A 12236-nucleotide genomic window follows, 5' to 3' on the forward strand; every position below is an offset into this window, starting at 1 on the left:
TGACTTCCCCGAGAGTATTTCCGGTTCCGGCTGTGGGCCGGAGAAGACATGGCGGCGACTGCGTCGGCGGCTGCAGGGGAGGAGGACTGGTAACTTGGGGGCATGGGCTTTGGCTGGCCGCCTGGATCCGATCCGGGGGACTAGCAGTAGCCGCGGACGGTCCGTACGGCGGGCTTGTGGGGCGGAGCGAGGGATAAGGGATAACAGAGACGCTGACATGTCTTCCTAAGAGACCTTCTGTACTGGGGAGCAGGAGGGTGGAGGGGCACCGATCTGGTGGGAGAGGAGACCGGATCTGCGCCGGCCAGGCCAGCTCGGGCTGCGCCTTATCTGGCTTGATCCCCTCTTCTTCGGCCTCGCTCGTCCCATTGTCCTGAAGTGGATTTGTTCAGGGTCCCGGAGGATGCCTGCTTATTAGCTCTCCCCACCTCCCTTTTACCTCCCGGAACCGATGTCCTCCAGCCCCCCGACCCCCTTTCCCCTTGGATCAGCCTATTTCCGCCGAGGCTGTCCTCAGCGGTCTGTCCCCGACAGCACCAATGAGGACTGTTGTCTGAATAAAGCTTTACACCTCACAAAAAGCTCTCCTAGTCCCTCTCTGAAGCATTCTTAACAAGAGACCAAAGCCTGGAAGATTGGAAATAGGATAAATGTGGGTTCACTCCACATTTTATTAGCGTGTGATGCTGACCAAGCCACCCAGGTTCTGTGAGTCAGTGTCCTCAGATGTAAAAAAGTGGGTGTGGCATCTACCTCATAGAATAGTTGATAGGATCAGGGTGGATTTGTAACATAAAAGCCTCCTTTTTGTAACTGAGGTGTGGGCCCCTGAGGGGCCTAGATGAGGCCTGAAGAGGTAAATCGATTTGCTAAAAAGGTACATAGTTATGACTAGGAATCCAGGTTGTCTGACTCCATGAATCTTAGTTTTTAGTTCTAGGACATTATACAATCCCCCTGCCCCCCCCCTTTTTTTTTTTTTTTTTTTTTTTTGTCACCACCTTACCATCATCCCATTCCATACCTCACATCCAGGGCCCAAGTCCCAGCTAGGGTGGGTGAAGTATTGAAGGGCCTCTTGATGGAGGTTACACTTCAGTGTTTTGTTGGTTCAGGGAGGCCAGCCAGTGTTGGCCTTTTTGAGACCACCTGGGCTCATCGTTTTCACCTTGTTCAGCGGAACTTTTAAGATTCTGAGGAGACACTTTGAGCCATGGAGAGGGCAGTAGTGATCGCACAGCTAGCTTGTGCTCTGAGACTCCCACACTTATGTCAAGCAAAACTACTCCACAGTTATCTGTGCTATATTTTGAGGTGTCTAAGACTTAAAAAGAAAATTTGAGAACCAGTAATATATGGGTCATGCTAGGGCAATCCTGCTCTTGATGAAGAAAGAACAATATAAGAAAGGAAAGCAAGCGTGCATCTTTACATGCATTACCTGGGTAGAGCTATGGACTCGAGCCTATCACTAACTTTCAGTGTCATTACAACGGCTATTTCTATAATTAAACGTGTATGTCCTCTCATTTACATCCAGACCACCAGATCCTGACCTAAACAGGTTGATCTAAATCAACCAGATAACAAGGGTCAAAAATACATTGAATACTAACTATATCCTTCCTTCTTTCCTTTCACGGGAGAAGGTTATATACAAATAGGAGAAAAGAGAACATAGACTAGCTACTATGGCCAAGATATTATTAGGTACTTTCATAAACAACTTTTTATCCTCGCAACAACCCTGGAGAGTAGGTGGTATTATCTATATATGGTAGACAGTGTGACTCAAGCTTACAGAGATACTTACTCAGATCATGTAGCTGGTCAGTGATTGGTACCTATTACTCCCAAGCTGATGGCTCTTTTGTTACATCACGGCCTTTAATACCACCTCGATCTCTTTTTCTGTTCAGTTGGTATCTTCTCTGAGTAGGCTTAGGGCAACTGATATTGGCAGTATGTGTAGACGCTGGGATCCATGTGAACAGTGGTGTAGGGAAAGCCAGGAGTGGTATTGGTAACCTTGATGTGAACCAGTGGACATCTTATTTCTGGGTCAGAGAAATGGCCAACCAGCAGCGCGATGCAACTTAAAACAGGGAGTCAGGAAACCTGGCTCTGGTTCTAGTTCTGCCTTTGTTAAACTTTGACACTTGAGCTAGTCATTTTCACCTTCACCTTTCCTCATCTGTTGACAGAAATGGTCCCTTAAACTCTGATTCCCATGCTTCCTACCTGGCTGCTTGACAACTTAAGAAAACATATTTCCCCCATTTCTGTGGAGGTTAAAAAGAGCATGCACTCAGGCAGATTGCCAGTTTTCTATAAAGCCAGCCTTCATGGGCTCTAGCAGGCTTTAGCGGGGAGAGCTATAATGGTGAGTCAGTCTCCTCCTGTCTCCCTAGGGTACTTCCCTCTGAAGTCGAGGTGCTAGAGTCTATCTATCTGGATGAACTACAGGTGGTTAAAGGAAATGGCAGGTACGTATTTGACTAGAGGTGGGCAGGAGTCCCCTTAGTAATGAGAGAATTCCATGCAGATCCACGAACCTTGATTCAGAGAAAATGTTCTCATGGAGACAAAGACGACTTCTTTAATCGCCCCCAAAAGAGGAGCCCGGTGCTCACTTCCTCTACCTGCTTCACTGTTTCACCCCCATCTTCCGGTCCTCAAACTCCTGCTCAATCACATGCCCGGTCCCCACTTCATCCACCTGCAGATCTTCACCGTGGGAGATCTCCATCACCCTGCACCCTGCCACTGCAGAAGACCAGGATTCACAGTATGTGTGCTTCACTCTGGTGCTTCGGGTCCCAGCACAGGTGAGGCCCCTGCTTCACGGCAGCAAAGGGAGGAAGGGGAGAGGCCCTGGGGTGGAGTGCTTTAGCAGTAACGTTATTTCCTCCCACTAGTACCCCAATGAGGTGCCACAGATCTCTATCCGTAACCCGCGAGGACTCTCAGATGAACAGATCCACAAGTAAGTCGGGCCGGTCAGAGCAGGGAAAACGGGATACAGCTCAGTCTGGTGAGAGGAAGGGGCACGCCTAACGTTTGCTTTGCCCTTTTCCAGGATTTCACAGGCACTGAGCCACGTGGCCAACGCTGGGCTGGGTACTGCCATGCTCTATGAACTCATCGAGGTAAGCGGTGTGCTAGCTCGGGAAACTGTGAGAGCCGTTTCTCTCAAGGGAGGTAGTGGGCCCAGAATCTTAAATACCTCTGGAGTCATACATTCAGTTAGTCCTTGTTTAGGTGAGGCCTAAATCCAGGAGGAAGATTTTCTTCTGCTTCCAAGAGCTCCCCCCGCAAAAGACAGTTCTGTAGCTTCCCCAAGCGGCCGCCAGTATCTTGAAAACGACTTTTCGTGTTTAACTTGGATTTTTCTTGATTCCGTTTCAGTGCATTCTCTTGGCACTGGCAACCAAAAGTAGCCAGAGATAGGGACCTTGCCTAGAGGGTCTCGCCACGGACTACATTTGAAGGCTGGCCTGCCTTTGGAGCGGACTGAGAACGTCCTGGTCCTTTCACTCAGAGCCTCTACCCTAATGAAGTTAACGACCCACAGGGACCACCCTGAGCTACAAGTTCACGTACACAGAAAACTTCTGTTGCTTGAGATTAAAAACACACAATTAAGTACAGTCTTGTTTGCCTCAACTTTAAGTTTTGAAGAGAAATGTCCAGAGAAGAATGAAGGTGGGCGGCCTGGAGTCAGAGGGTGGGCTTAGAGCGCCGTAGTGCTCCTGAGGCCGGCCTCCACGATGCAGCATTGAGCTTTGTGGAATTCCAGAGTATTAGCTATTCAAACAGCAGTGCACACGAGTTAGTTCATAGCCCAACTCGATGCCTTTGAGTTCTCCGTCGTTGGGGCTGTCCATGCCTTGACTTTTTCTGAAAGCTGCCTCCAAGAACAGCCTTTTGGGGGGAGTGATAATCAGAGAGGGTGAACCAAGGAAGGCATCCCAGAAGATAGGAGTGTCAACAGGACATTTTGTTCTCCCCGGGTATATCATTTTCATGCCTGAGGTGTATTAAAGGTGACAGAATGCGTGGAGAAACAGTGAAATCGGATTTTGCAGCTGGGTGGATGGGGCAGGAGGGGCAGGGACATGGAGGATTGATTCCAGGCAGAGGGAGTCTCATCAAGACAGAGAGGCGGGAACACAAAGTACCACACCAGCTTGGTAGGAGACGGTCCCACGGTCACTCCTGGGAATAAGTGACGGGCTTTGTGCACAGTTCTTGCCCCTGCCTCCCTGTTTGAACAGTGTCTTCTCTCCTCTCAGAAAGGGAAGGAAATCCTCACAGACAACAACATCCCCCATGGCCAGTGCGTCATCTGCCTCTATGGTTTCCAGGTGGGGTTCTCTCTTGGGACCTGGGGTCAGCCCGCGACGGGCAGCAGAGGGCTCACGAGAGCTTTGGCGCCATGCCCTGTGTCTGTCGTCCCTTCAGGAGAAGGAGGCCTTTACCAAAACACCGTGTTACCACTACTTCCACTGCCACTGCCTCGCTCGGTACATCGAGCACATGGAGCGTGAGCTGCAGGCTCGAGGCCAGGAGCAGGAGCGGCCGCATGCCGCAACCAAGCAGGTCAGCGCGCCAGCCCTGCGCCCACCCGGCCCCTGCCTCACACCCTTTTCTGTCCCCCCGCTCCAGTGGCTGCTCACCTTTTTAGGGTCACAGATACCCTTTGGTTTAACAAAAGCTCACCTCTGTCCAGAAAAAAGGGCCTTCTTAGATCCATATGTACACACTGCATGCAGTTTCAGAGTCCCCGGACCTCTGTCTGGAGAGGCAGGCCCTGCGCTGTCCTGCTTCCCTGCTGAACGGTGTGCCCCTGCCCTGGGTCCCGGCGCTGTGCAGATTAGGGTGGCTGACGGGGTTGGGCCGCTGGCGAGCACCCTGCGCTGGGAAGCAGGGCTGTGAGTTCTCCTCTATTTTTAGAAGGCAGTCGGTGTGCAGTGTCCGGTGTGCAGAGAGCCCCTCGTGTATGATCTTGCCTCACTGAAAGCAGCCCCCGAGCCCCAACAGCCCATGGTAAGGGGACTCCTTTCTCATCTGAGCCAGGAATAATGGCGTTCTCTGAGGAGGGAGGGATGGCATCTTGTCTGCCTCGAATGGGATCTCTGGAATTGGGCTGGACCTCCCTGGGACCTCTCTGCAGAACTGCAGCCCCCACTAGGCGAAGGCTCTGGGAGCCCAAATCTGAGGGACACACCCAAGCACCTCATGCAGATCTCCCGGGGCAGTCCTGAAAGCAGGGGTTCGAGTCTACTTCTTCGCTCTACTCTGCTCCCTTCCCTCCAGGAGCTCTACCAGCCCAACGCAGAGAGCTTGCGCCAACAAGAAGAGCGCAAGCGGCTCTACCAGAGGCAGCAGGAGCGGGGGGGCATCATTGACCTCGAGGCTGAGCGGAACCGGTACTTCATCAGCCTCCAGCAGGTGAGGGAAGGCTTTCTCACTCCTCCCAGACTGCCACCTACCTTCCCACTAGTGTCCCCCTGCCATGGCCCTAGGGTGAGCTTTGTTCTACCCTTGAGGTTATAGGCTGATGGTGGTCAGCCCCTGTAGTGAGCCAGAGGCCTGCAGTTCCCCGCTTTGGGGAACTACATCTCCCTCACTGCGTCTGCGCACTTCTTTCCAGCCTCCTGCCCCCGTGGAGCCTGAGTCGGCTATAGAGGCCTCCAGAGGATCCCAGCCACCCAGTGCCCTTGCCGCAGAACTGTCCACCTCATCAGCTGCCCAACCCAACCTGTCAGCTCCTCTGCCCGTGGCCTCCCAGTACGTGTGTGAGAAGATTGCAGGGGCTGGGCCAAATCAGCAAAGGTTGGGCGAGACCCCGAAAGCTATGCTAGACCCCCCCCGGGCCAGTCGAGGCCCCTGGAAACAGCCTGAACGGAGGCACCTAAAGGGAGGGGAGTGCCATGCCCACAGAGGTTCCAGTGACACCCAGGAACTGCCACCTCCTGAGGGGCCCCTCAAGGAGCCCATGGACCTAAAGCTAGAACCCTGTAGCCAAGGGGTTGAAGGTCCTCCCCAAGAGAAGGGCCCTGGCAACTGGCAGGGTCCCCCACCCCGCAGGACTCGGGACTGTGCTCGCTGGGAGCGCTCCAAGGGTCGGACACCAGGTTCCTCCTACCCCCGCCTGCCTCGGGGTCGGGGAGCCTATCGTCCTGGTACTCGAAGGGAGCCCCTGAGCCTGGAGTCTGAGGATGGTTCCTAGCAGTACTGTGGGGGGCAGGGACTTGGGGGGGCAGGGGGGCAATAAAGAGACTTGGCCTTGTTTGGCTTTCTTTGCTTAGTAGTGCCTAGCCTTACAGTATGGCTCTTTCTGAGTTTCTAGCAAGACTGATTATATGGCAGAATAGCCCCAGCTTTACTCTAAAGTCCCATTTTCCCAAGAGACCAGGGTCCGAATAAAGACAGGTCTGACATACCATCTAGCGTGGTGGGTTTCAGGAAAACTGATAGATGCCAACATTTAAGCAGAATATGCGGGAACATAACACACACACGCCCACTTCATATACATCCATGTTTTTATACATACACATTTTTTTAAAAATTGAATGCCTTTAGGTGGTAGACTGTACTTCCCTGTTTACCATAGCGTTTCTTCCAGCTTGGCCTTAGCTTATGCCCCCAGCACTTGCCTCTGTGGCTGCCTGAGGGCCCCTGCTTTTTACTTAAGTACCAATACAGGGAGGTCAGACCAGAATAGTGTGGCAGGTGTTTATTGATCTACAGGAGGAGAGCTGAGGACAGCCTGCTCGTCATGTCCTCAGAGACTCAGCATTGTGAATTGCCCCTGCAGGGTCATTTTTATACAGCATGAAGTAGCCCTGTACCTGGGCAGGGCTGATCTGAGTTGTACCTTGAAGGACACGTCCTGCAAAGGCCTCAGCCAAGGAAGGTGCCTGCCCTGGATAGAACCTCTGGAACATGTGGGTCAGCTGCCAGTGTGAGCAGTAGCCCACGTACTCCTTCATGTCTACTCGTCCAGGGCGTATCAGGGCAGGGTCCAGCCTAAGGGGACAAGGCAGGAAAGGCAGAGTCACAGGCACAAGTACCACCAGGACCCCCCCAGAACCTCTGATCCTCCCAAGGCGCTGAGGGGGTGGAGTCTTGCCTCGCAGCCTCAGAGGGCCTCACCCCTTCTTACCTGTCAACATGGTTGGTGGTCATGAACACGATGCGTGCCTCGGTGGATGCCACACCATCCAAGGCATTGAGCAGTCCGCTGAAGGTGAGGCGACCCAGACCTTGGTACTTGACTGGGTCTAGAGGAAGGCAGAGATAAAGAAGTGTGGCTGGCCATGACCCTGCTTAAACCCTCTACTCCCCACCACATTCCCTGACTTATCTGTGCCTCTTGTGGACTCCTATTGCCAACCCCAGGCATCTTCGGTCAGCCCTCTGGATTTCCACTTTCTTCCACTGCTCCTCACTTACTCCTGTATCTCATTTACCTTCATTTAGAAATGCTTCCCCTTTCCTCAAAACTCCCCTCACTTACTCTCTGCAGCTAGGTCTCGGCTAAGAAAGGCTGCATCCACGTCCTCCAGGAGCACCAGGCTCTGCTGTGGGGCCACGCTCAGCAGGTGGTTGAGCCGGTCGTCGGAGAGGCTGGAGTCTGTAAGGCTCAGCAGGCAGATGCTGTGTTCCAGTTCCCCTGCCAGGGCTGTGCTATGGAGGATGGGAGGACAGGAGCTGGGCAACCTGGGAAGCCGTTCCTGGGCCCAAATGCTTGTCCTCACCGTCCTGGGTGGGTCTCAGAGACCTAACCCTTCTATGACCCGAACGTTCCTCATGTCCCACGTTTATCCTGTTCCCTGGTGCCCACATTCAACTCCCTTTCCAACCCCACGGCCGATTTTTTTCTCCAGTTTACGGATTAAGAGAGAATGTGACCCTACTCACATAAAACTGCTTTTTCCACAACCAGGGGGCCCATAAAGCAGGTAGCCACGTCTGTAGGGAATGCCTAGGAATACAGCCAAGAGGATCATCAAGACCTAAAATGAATTCCTGTACTCTACCCCAGATGTCCACATTCATTCCCAACCCTGCCCCCTGGTGGCCTGATGACCTTGGTATGGGAGGAAATCACCCCCACGGCAACTTTTTCCCCTTAATGTCTGGGAATTAGGCTAGAGCTTTATATTTGCCCGTCTGGCCACAGAGACCAGCCCGTTTCCCCCTGCTCTGACACCACATCAAAAACGTCCTGGCCAGGAGCCCGGCTGCTGCTCACCTCTGTCAGTGTACCACTTGGGGTTATCGATGAATTCCCGGACGTCTCTGACAATTCGGTCAGCCAGACCCTGTCCTAGAACCACAGAATCCAGCGGCCGCCGCCGGCGTGGATAGCCAAAAGGACGCCACTCAGAGCCCATGGCTGTGTACATGACCGTCTTCCCTTCCTCCTGCTGCAAGGCCAGCTCTCGAGCTAGGAGGGGGAAGATGAGACAAGTTACAACTCAGATCTTCGCCACGCAATTAAGCAGAGCTGTGCCAGAACAGCTTCCCTCTTGGTCCCCTGGGCTGAGATCCTCCTCTCCAAGCTTCCCTTGCTCCGATGTCAAATGCCCCCATTCTTGCAACCCCCACGTAAGGCCAGCCTGTGCCATCCCACACCTTCCTCCAGGATGTTGAAGAAAACCTTTCGGTCAGTGCCCAGAGCTGTGAAGGTGACAGATTCCCAAGGGGTCCCTGTCTGCAGGTCTATCATCTGCATCTCTCGGCTTCGTTCCACTCGGATCCATTTCCCCTGATACCTGAATAAAAATGGTCAAGGCAGGGTGAATGAATGGGTCAAATCCAGCTCCCCTCATTCTCCTTTTCTACTCTTTGAGCCCTCCCTGGTTCCCAACCTTACCAGATAAAGTGGTTCCCAGGGCTGGGGACAAATTCAAACTTAGTGGAGATGCGCCCACTCTCATGCTGAAGGTACGAAGTCTCAACACTGAGGTGCTGAGTACGGGTACTGTGGCGGGTGAGCCAGCTAAGCAACCAGGCATAGCTTCGGTCTCGAGCAGGGACTTCCAGTGTGATCATGTAATGGCGCCGGAATGCCACCAGGCCCAGTTGGGCACCCTTCCGGGCCAGGGCCAGGGCTGTGCCCACACCCACAAGCCCAAATCCAGCCCCAAAGTAGGGATTGTCCTTCAGGGCCAGAATAAAGTCTGAGAGGGGCATCTTGAGAGGGAAACACTCAACTTTACAGGCTCTGAGGCATTTTCAAAACCTGGGGGTAGGGAGCAGCAGAGATGGGACAAAGCACAAGATTAGTTCAGAAACTGGACTCCACAATCCCTCCTCACCCTTGCCCACTCCCTCCCGCAGAAGCCAGGTGCAGGAAGCACAGGTCAGTGCTACTGGGTGTTTCAATATCCTCTGTGGGCTGGAGGAGGTGCTGGAATGCAAGAGCTGAGACTCCAGGCCTCTTTTTCCATTTTACCCTTCATTATCCTGTTCCTATCTCATTTTCTGCCAGAGGACTAGGTCTGAAGATTCTTTAAACATGAGAGAGCAATGTAACCAGCTTCTCATCAGGATAATGGACAGAATGTCTGTGGTCCCTGGGATTCGCTGAGATAGAACCCTGGCCAGAGTGAACAGGGGATGAAGAAGTTATTTTCTTCCACTGACCTGTCAGTAACCTTATGCCTTGTCACCATGATTAATGTCCTTCAAATACCCTGTCCTTTATATGCTCAATTGCTAACGTCCTGTTCAGCCCTTTATTACCTCCCAACTGCCTCTTGAAAATTAATTTTAGTTCTTGAAATGTCATCTTAATGGGTCTCTCTACCTACTGTTTCACCAAATCACCTCACAGGGATCTAGAACTTTCTTCATAAAGTCCGCTTCAATCCTATTACTTTGGGTACCGCAACACCTCCAATGGCTGGCTCTCAACAGATCCCTGAATTAGGTAAACATTTCTTTGCCTGGTACTCAAAACCGTCCACAGCACGGCGCCCACCTATCTTTCATTCTTAGCGCCTAATACTCCCTGTTGTACAAACACGCAAAGAACCTTCTCCTTGCTCAAGCCCGTCTCTTTACGCGGAATACCCGTTCTAATTGATTCTTTCCCTCTCTCCAACTGAAGACCTGTCCATTTGCTGCTTTCTCCATGGAGATTTTTCCCGAACCCCCCCCCCCCAATAAAACGTGACCGAGTCTAATTCTAGAGATCCCGAGGGATAGGAGGCTACGTCGTTTCTAGTACACCTTCCCGGCCCCTGCCACTTCGCGCGGGGCGCAGGGGGCACGCGGGGCGGTGAGCCGACGGCCGAGACCACCGCGGAGGCTCAGAGTAGAATCCAGAATGCCAAAATACCTATGCATGGAAGGCCACAGACAAAGCCCTTCCCCCTCCTGGCCCTTGACGGACGCCCAGAAGCCCCCTCCCGAACCCCCTCCACACTCCAGCTCGCGCCTGCGGCAGCGTGATTTGGAATAACCCGTCACCCCGCCCCCTTACCGCCATGACTCTCTGGCCCTCCCTCTCGATGGTTTCAGCCCTGCGCACTTGAGGGAAGCGCCGCTCGGCCCCGCCCCCGCGTTCCTTCACCTACTTCCCGCCACACCCACCCAGCGGGCCCTGCCGCTCTGCCCCACAACTCTCGATGGTAGTCCTCGGGCTTCTCGGTTGGGGGAAGGGGCAAGGGGAAACGCCAGAGAAAACCATAGAGTACCCCGTCAGCCGACGAGCGGAAGAGAGAGCGGCCTCCATCGGCCCCGAAGTCCTAGAGGTGGCTGGGCCGGAGGCGGTCGCACAAAGGGAGTCCCGGGAGGCCGCTCCAGCCGCTGGCGGACCATAGAGACTCGGCTCCCGCCCGCCCTGGGCCGGGAGGTGAGTGAGCGGCTGCCGGGCGGGAAGTAGTAGGGGGTGCGTGTGGAGCGGGCCGCAGGCAAAAGTTTCTCGAGCCCCAGGATGAGGGTGGGCCTGGGCGGCGGGACCCCTCGGGAGGAGGTGCTGAAGGGAGCACGCCGACGATCGGGGCCCCGGCGCACCACAGCAGCAGTCCCGGTGCCCCAGCCGCGTCACTGTCCTGGACCCCGCCCGGTTACCCGCTGCCTCTCCTCAGGACCGTAATCATGACGATGCTCCATCCCAAGCTTTGCAGGTTACAAAACGCCTTTCCCAATTGCTGGCTCTTGTGATTCTCGCTCCCGCCCAACGATGTGGACGCTGTCATCACCTCCACTTTACAGATAGGAAAGCTGAGGCCCTGGGAAGCGAGGTGACTGTATCTGTCTGAGGCTACGCGGTGAGTCAGAGCCCAAAGGCAGGTGGAATCCCGGGTGCCTCAGGTCTCATTGTTTCCGCAGGCCCTCTCTCCACCTTAATTTGTCCTTTCTCTTCCTCAATGCCTCTGCCCCAAAGATACGCTCATTTCTCCTCTCGTGACTACCTGTCTCCCACCTCACCCGCCTTCCAGCGGCCGAAGGTTCAGGTTCTCCATCTAGAAGGACCTAGTCCTCCTTGGCTCCCCACAGAGCGGTGATAATATTCAGTAAGCGAAGGCTGTGGTTTCCAGAGAACCCTCTGACCGTGGAAGTGCACTTCCCAGCTACCTTCCCCTGAGCCGAGGTTTTGAGTTGCAGGGTTTTCACCTGCAACCTGATTTCCTAGCCCTAAGCCCTCACTCGACGGGCATGACTCAATTTCATGAAGCTATTACCGCCATTCTTATACATTACTAATTATTCAGCTTCAGCTAATTTTAGCCCTGTATAACAGGATATGCAGTTTAGTTGCCATTCATTTCTCGATTGTGTTCTGGTGTTTTCAATATGAGGCCAGAGTCAATGAGTGTGATATTTCTCTGGGTGGGTTACTTTATACCTAAGGAACCACTGGTTTGTTATCTTTGTAGAAATCTAGCTTTCCTCTGATGCATCTCTGTGTCTGCAGTTCTTCACTAGAATCTCATCTGTCTGACTTGTGTAGACTGTTGTGGTTTGTGTTCAGTGAAGTGATATTGTCAGTCAGTTGCACTCAGAAAGCTCCAAGTCTAGGGAGGGAGACTGAAAGGTAACAAAGGTGCAGTGTGACAGTTTCTGGCAGAGCTAGGTACAGATGCCAGTGGGACCCCAGAGGGGTCAAGAAGCCATAGCCAAAGTGACATTTGTGCAGATTCTTAAAGGATGGGAGTTGATTAGCCAGATAAGAGAGATGGAGAAGGGGAAAAGGCCCATCAGGCGGAGGG

At 53.4% G+C, this 12236-nt stretch overlaps 3 protein-coding genes across 11 annotated transcripts in view; 2 read left to right on the top strand and 1 right to left on the bottom strand.

The window, feature by feature from the left end:
- The first annotated feature begins 8 nt into the window (after positions 1-8).
- RNF25 (ring finger protein 25) lies at positions 9-6295 on the top strand. 3 transcript variants are annotated; one of them, XM_035007118.1, is made up of 10 exons: positions 9-89; positions 2412-2486; positions 2726-2828; positions 2919-2986; positions 3080-3149; positions 4296-4367; positions 4465-4602; positions 4960-5049; positions 5320-5454; positions 5657-6295. In XM_035007118.1, exons 1-10 carry the CDS (start codon positions 49-51, stop codon positions 6233-6235), a joined length of 1371 nt encoding a protein of 456 aa, XP_034863009.1. In that variant the 5' UTR covers positions 9-48; the 3' UTR covers positions 6236-6295. The 3 variants fall into 3 exon arrangements, with proteins under 3 accessions (XP_034863009.1, XP_034863008.1, XP_034863010.1); XM_035007117.1 differs by having other exon boundaries at positions 10-89; positions 4957-5049; XM_035007119.1 differs by lacking the exon at positions 4296-4367 and having other exon boundaries at positions 10-89; positions 4957-5049.
- Positions 6296-6581: 286 nt separating this feature from the next.
- Positions 6582-10774, bottom strand: LOC118012041 (mitochondrial chaperone BCS1). 4 transcript variants are annotated; one of them, XM_035007130.1, is made up of 8 exons: positions 10719-10774; positions 8891-9259; positions 8650-8789; positions 8267-8461; positions 7933-7996; positions 7529-7698; positions 7175-7292; positions 6582-7038 (listed from the first exon to the last, which is right to left on the bottom strand). In XM_035007130.1, the coding sequence occupies exons 2-8, from the start codon at positions 9208-9210 to the stop codon at positions 6786-6788; spliced, it is 1260 nt and encodes a 419-aa protein (XP_034863021.1). In that variant the 5' UTR covers positions 9211-9259; positions 10719-10774; the 3' UTR covers positions 6582-6785. The 4 variants fall into 4 exon arrangements, with proteins under 4 accessions (XP_034863021.1, XP_034863019.1, XP_034863020.1 ...); XM_035007128.1 differs by lacking the exon at positions 10719-10774 and adding an exon at positions 10505-10558; XM_035007129.1 differs by lacking the exon at positions 10719-10774 and adding an exon at positions 9473-10388.
- ZNF142 (zinc finger protein 142) overlaps positions 10693-12236 on the top strand; it is an 18117-nt gene continuing 16573 nt past the window's right edge. The window contains exons 1-2 of one of the 4 annotated variants that reach the window (XM_035007121.1): positions 10693-10876; positions 11143-11294. The gene's annotated coding sequence lies outside the window, so the exon portion shown is untranslated. Of the gene's footprint in view, positions 11295-12236 lie in introns of all 4 variants that reach the window. The other 3 variants (XM_035007120.1, XM_035007122.1, XM_035007123.1) reach the window with 3 other exon arrangements.

The sequence above is a fragment of the Mirounga leonina genome, unplaced genomic scaffold (assembly GCF_011800145.1).
Source record: "Mirounga leonina isolate KUSES-001 unplaced genomic scaffold, KU_Mleo_1.0 Mir_151, whole genome shotgun sequence".
NCBI classification, from domain to species: domain Eukaryota; kingdom Metazoa; phylum Chordata; class Mammalia; order Carnivora; family Phocidae; genus Mirounga; species Mirounga leonina.

What these genes read in the sequence shown, in the direction of transcription:
- LOC118012041 (XM_035007130.1), bottom strand. Translation starts at nt 9,210, where the DNA reads ATGCCCCTCTCAGACTTTATTCTGGCCCTGAAGGACAATCCCTACTTT. An exon ending in CAAGTGGTACACTGACAGAG is followed by an intron (nt 7,997 to 8,266) that starts GTGAGCAGCAGC and finishes CTGTATTCCTAG; the next exon opens with GCATTCCCTACAGACGTGGC. An exon ending in ACCACCAACCATGTTGACAG is followed by an intron (nt 7,039 to 7,174) that starts GTAAGAAGGGGT and finishes TTGTCCCCTTAG; the next exon opens with GCTGGACCCTGCCCTGATAC.
- RNF25 (XM_035007117.1), top strand. Translation starts at nt 49, where the DNA reads ATGGCGGCGACTGCGTCGGCGGCTGCAGGGGAGGAGGACTG. An exon ending in TCTGCCTCTATGGTTTCCAG is followed by an intron (nt 4,368 to 4,464) that starts GTGGGGTTCTCT and finishes TCGTCCCTTCAG; the next exon opens with GAGAAGGAGGCCTTTACCAA. An exon ending in ACTTCATCAGCCTCCAGCAG is followed by an intron (nt 5,455 to 5,656) that starts GTGAGGGAAGGC and finishes ACTTCTTTCCAG; the next exon opens with CCTCCTGCCCCCGTGGAGCC.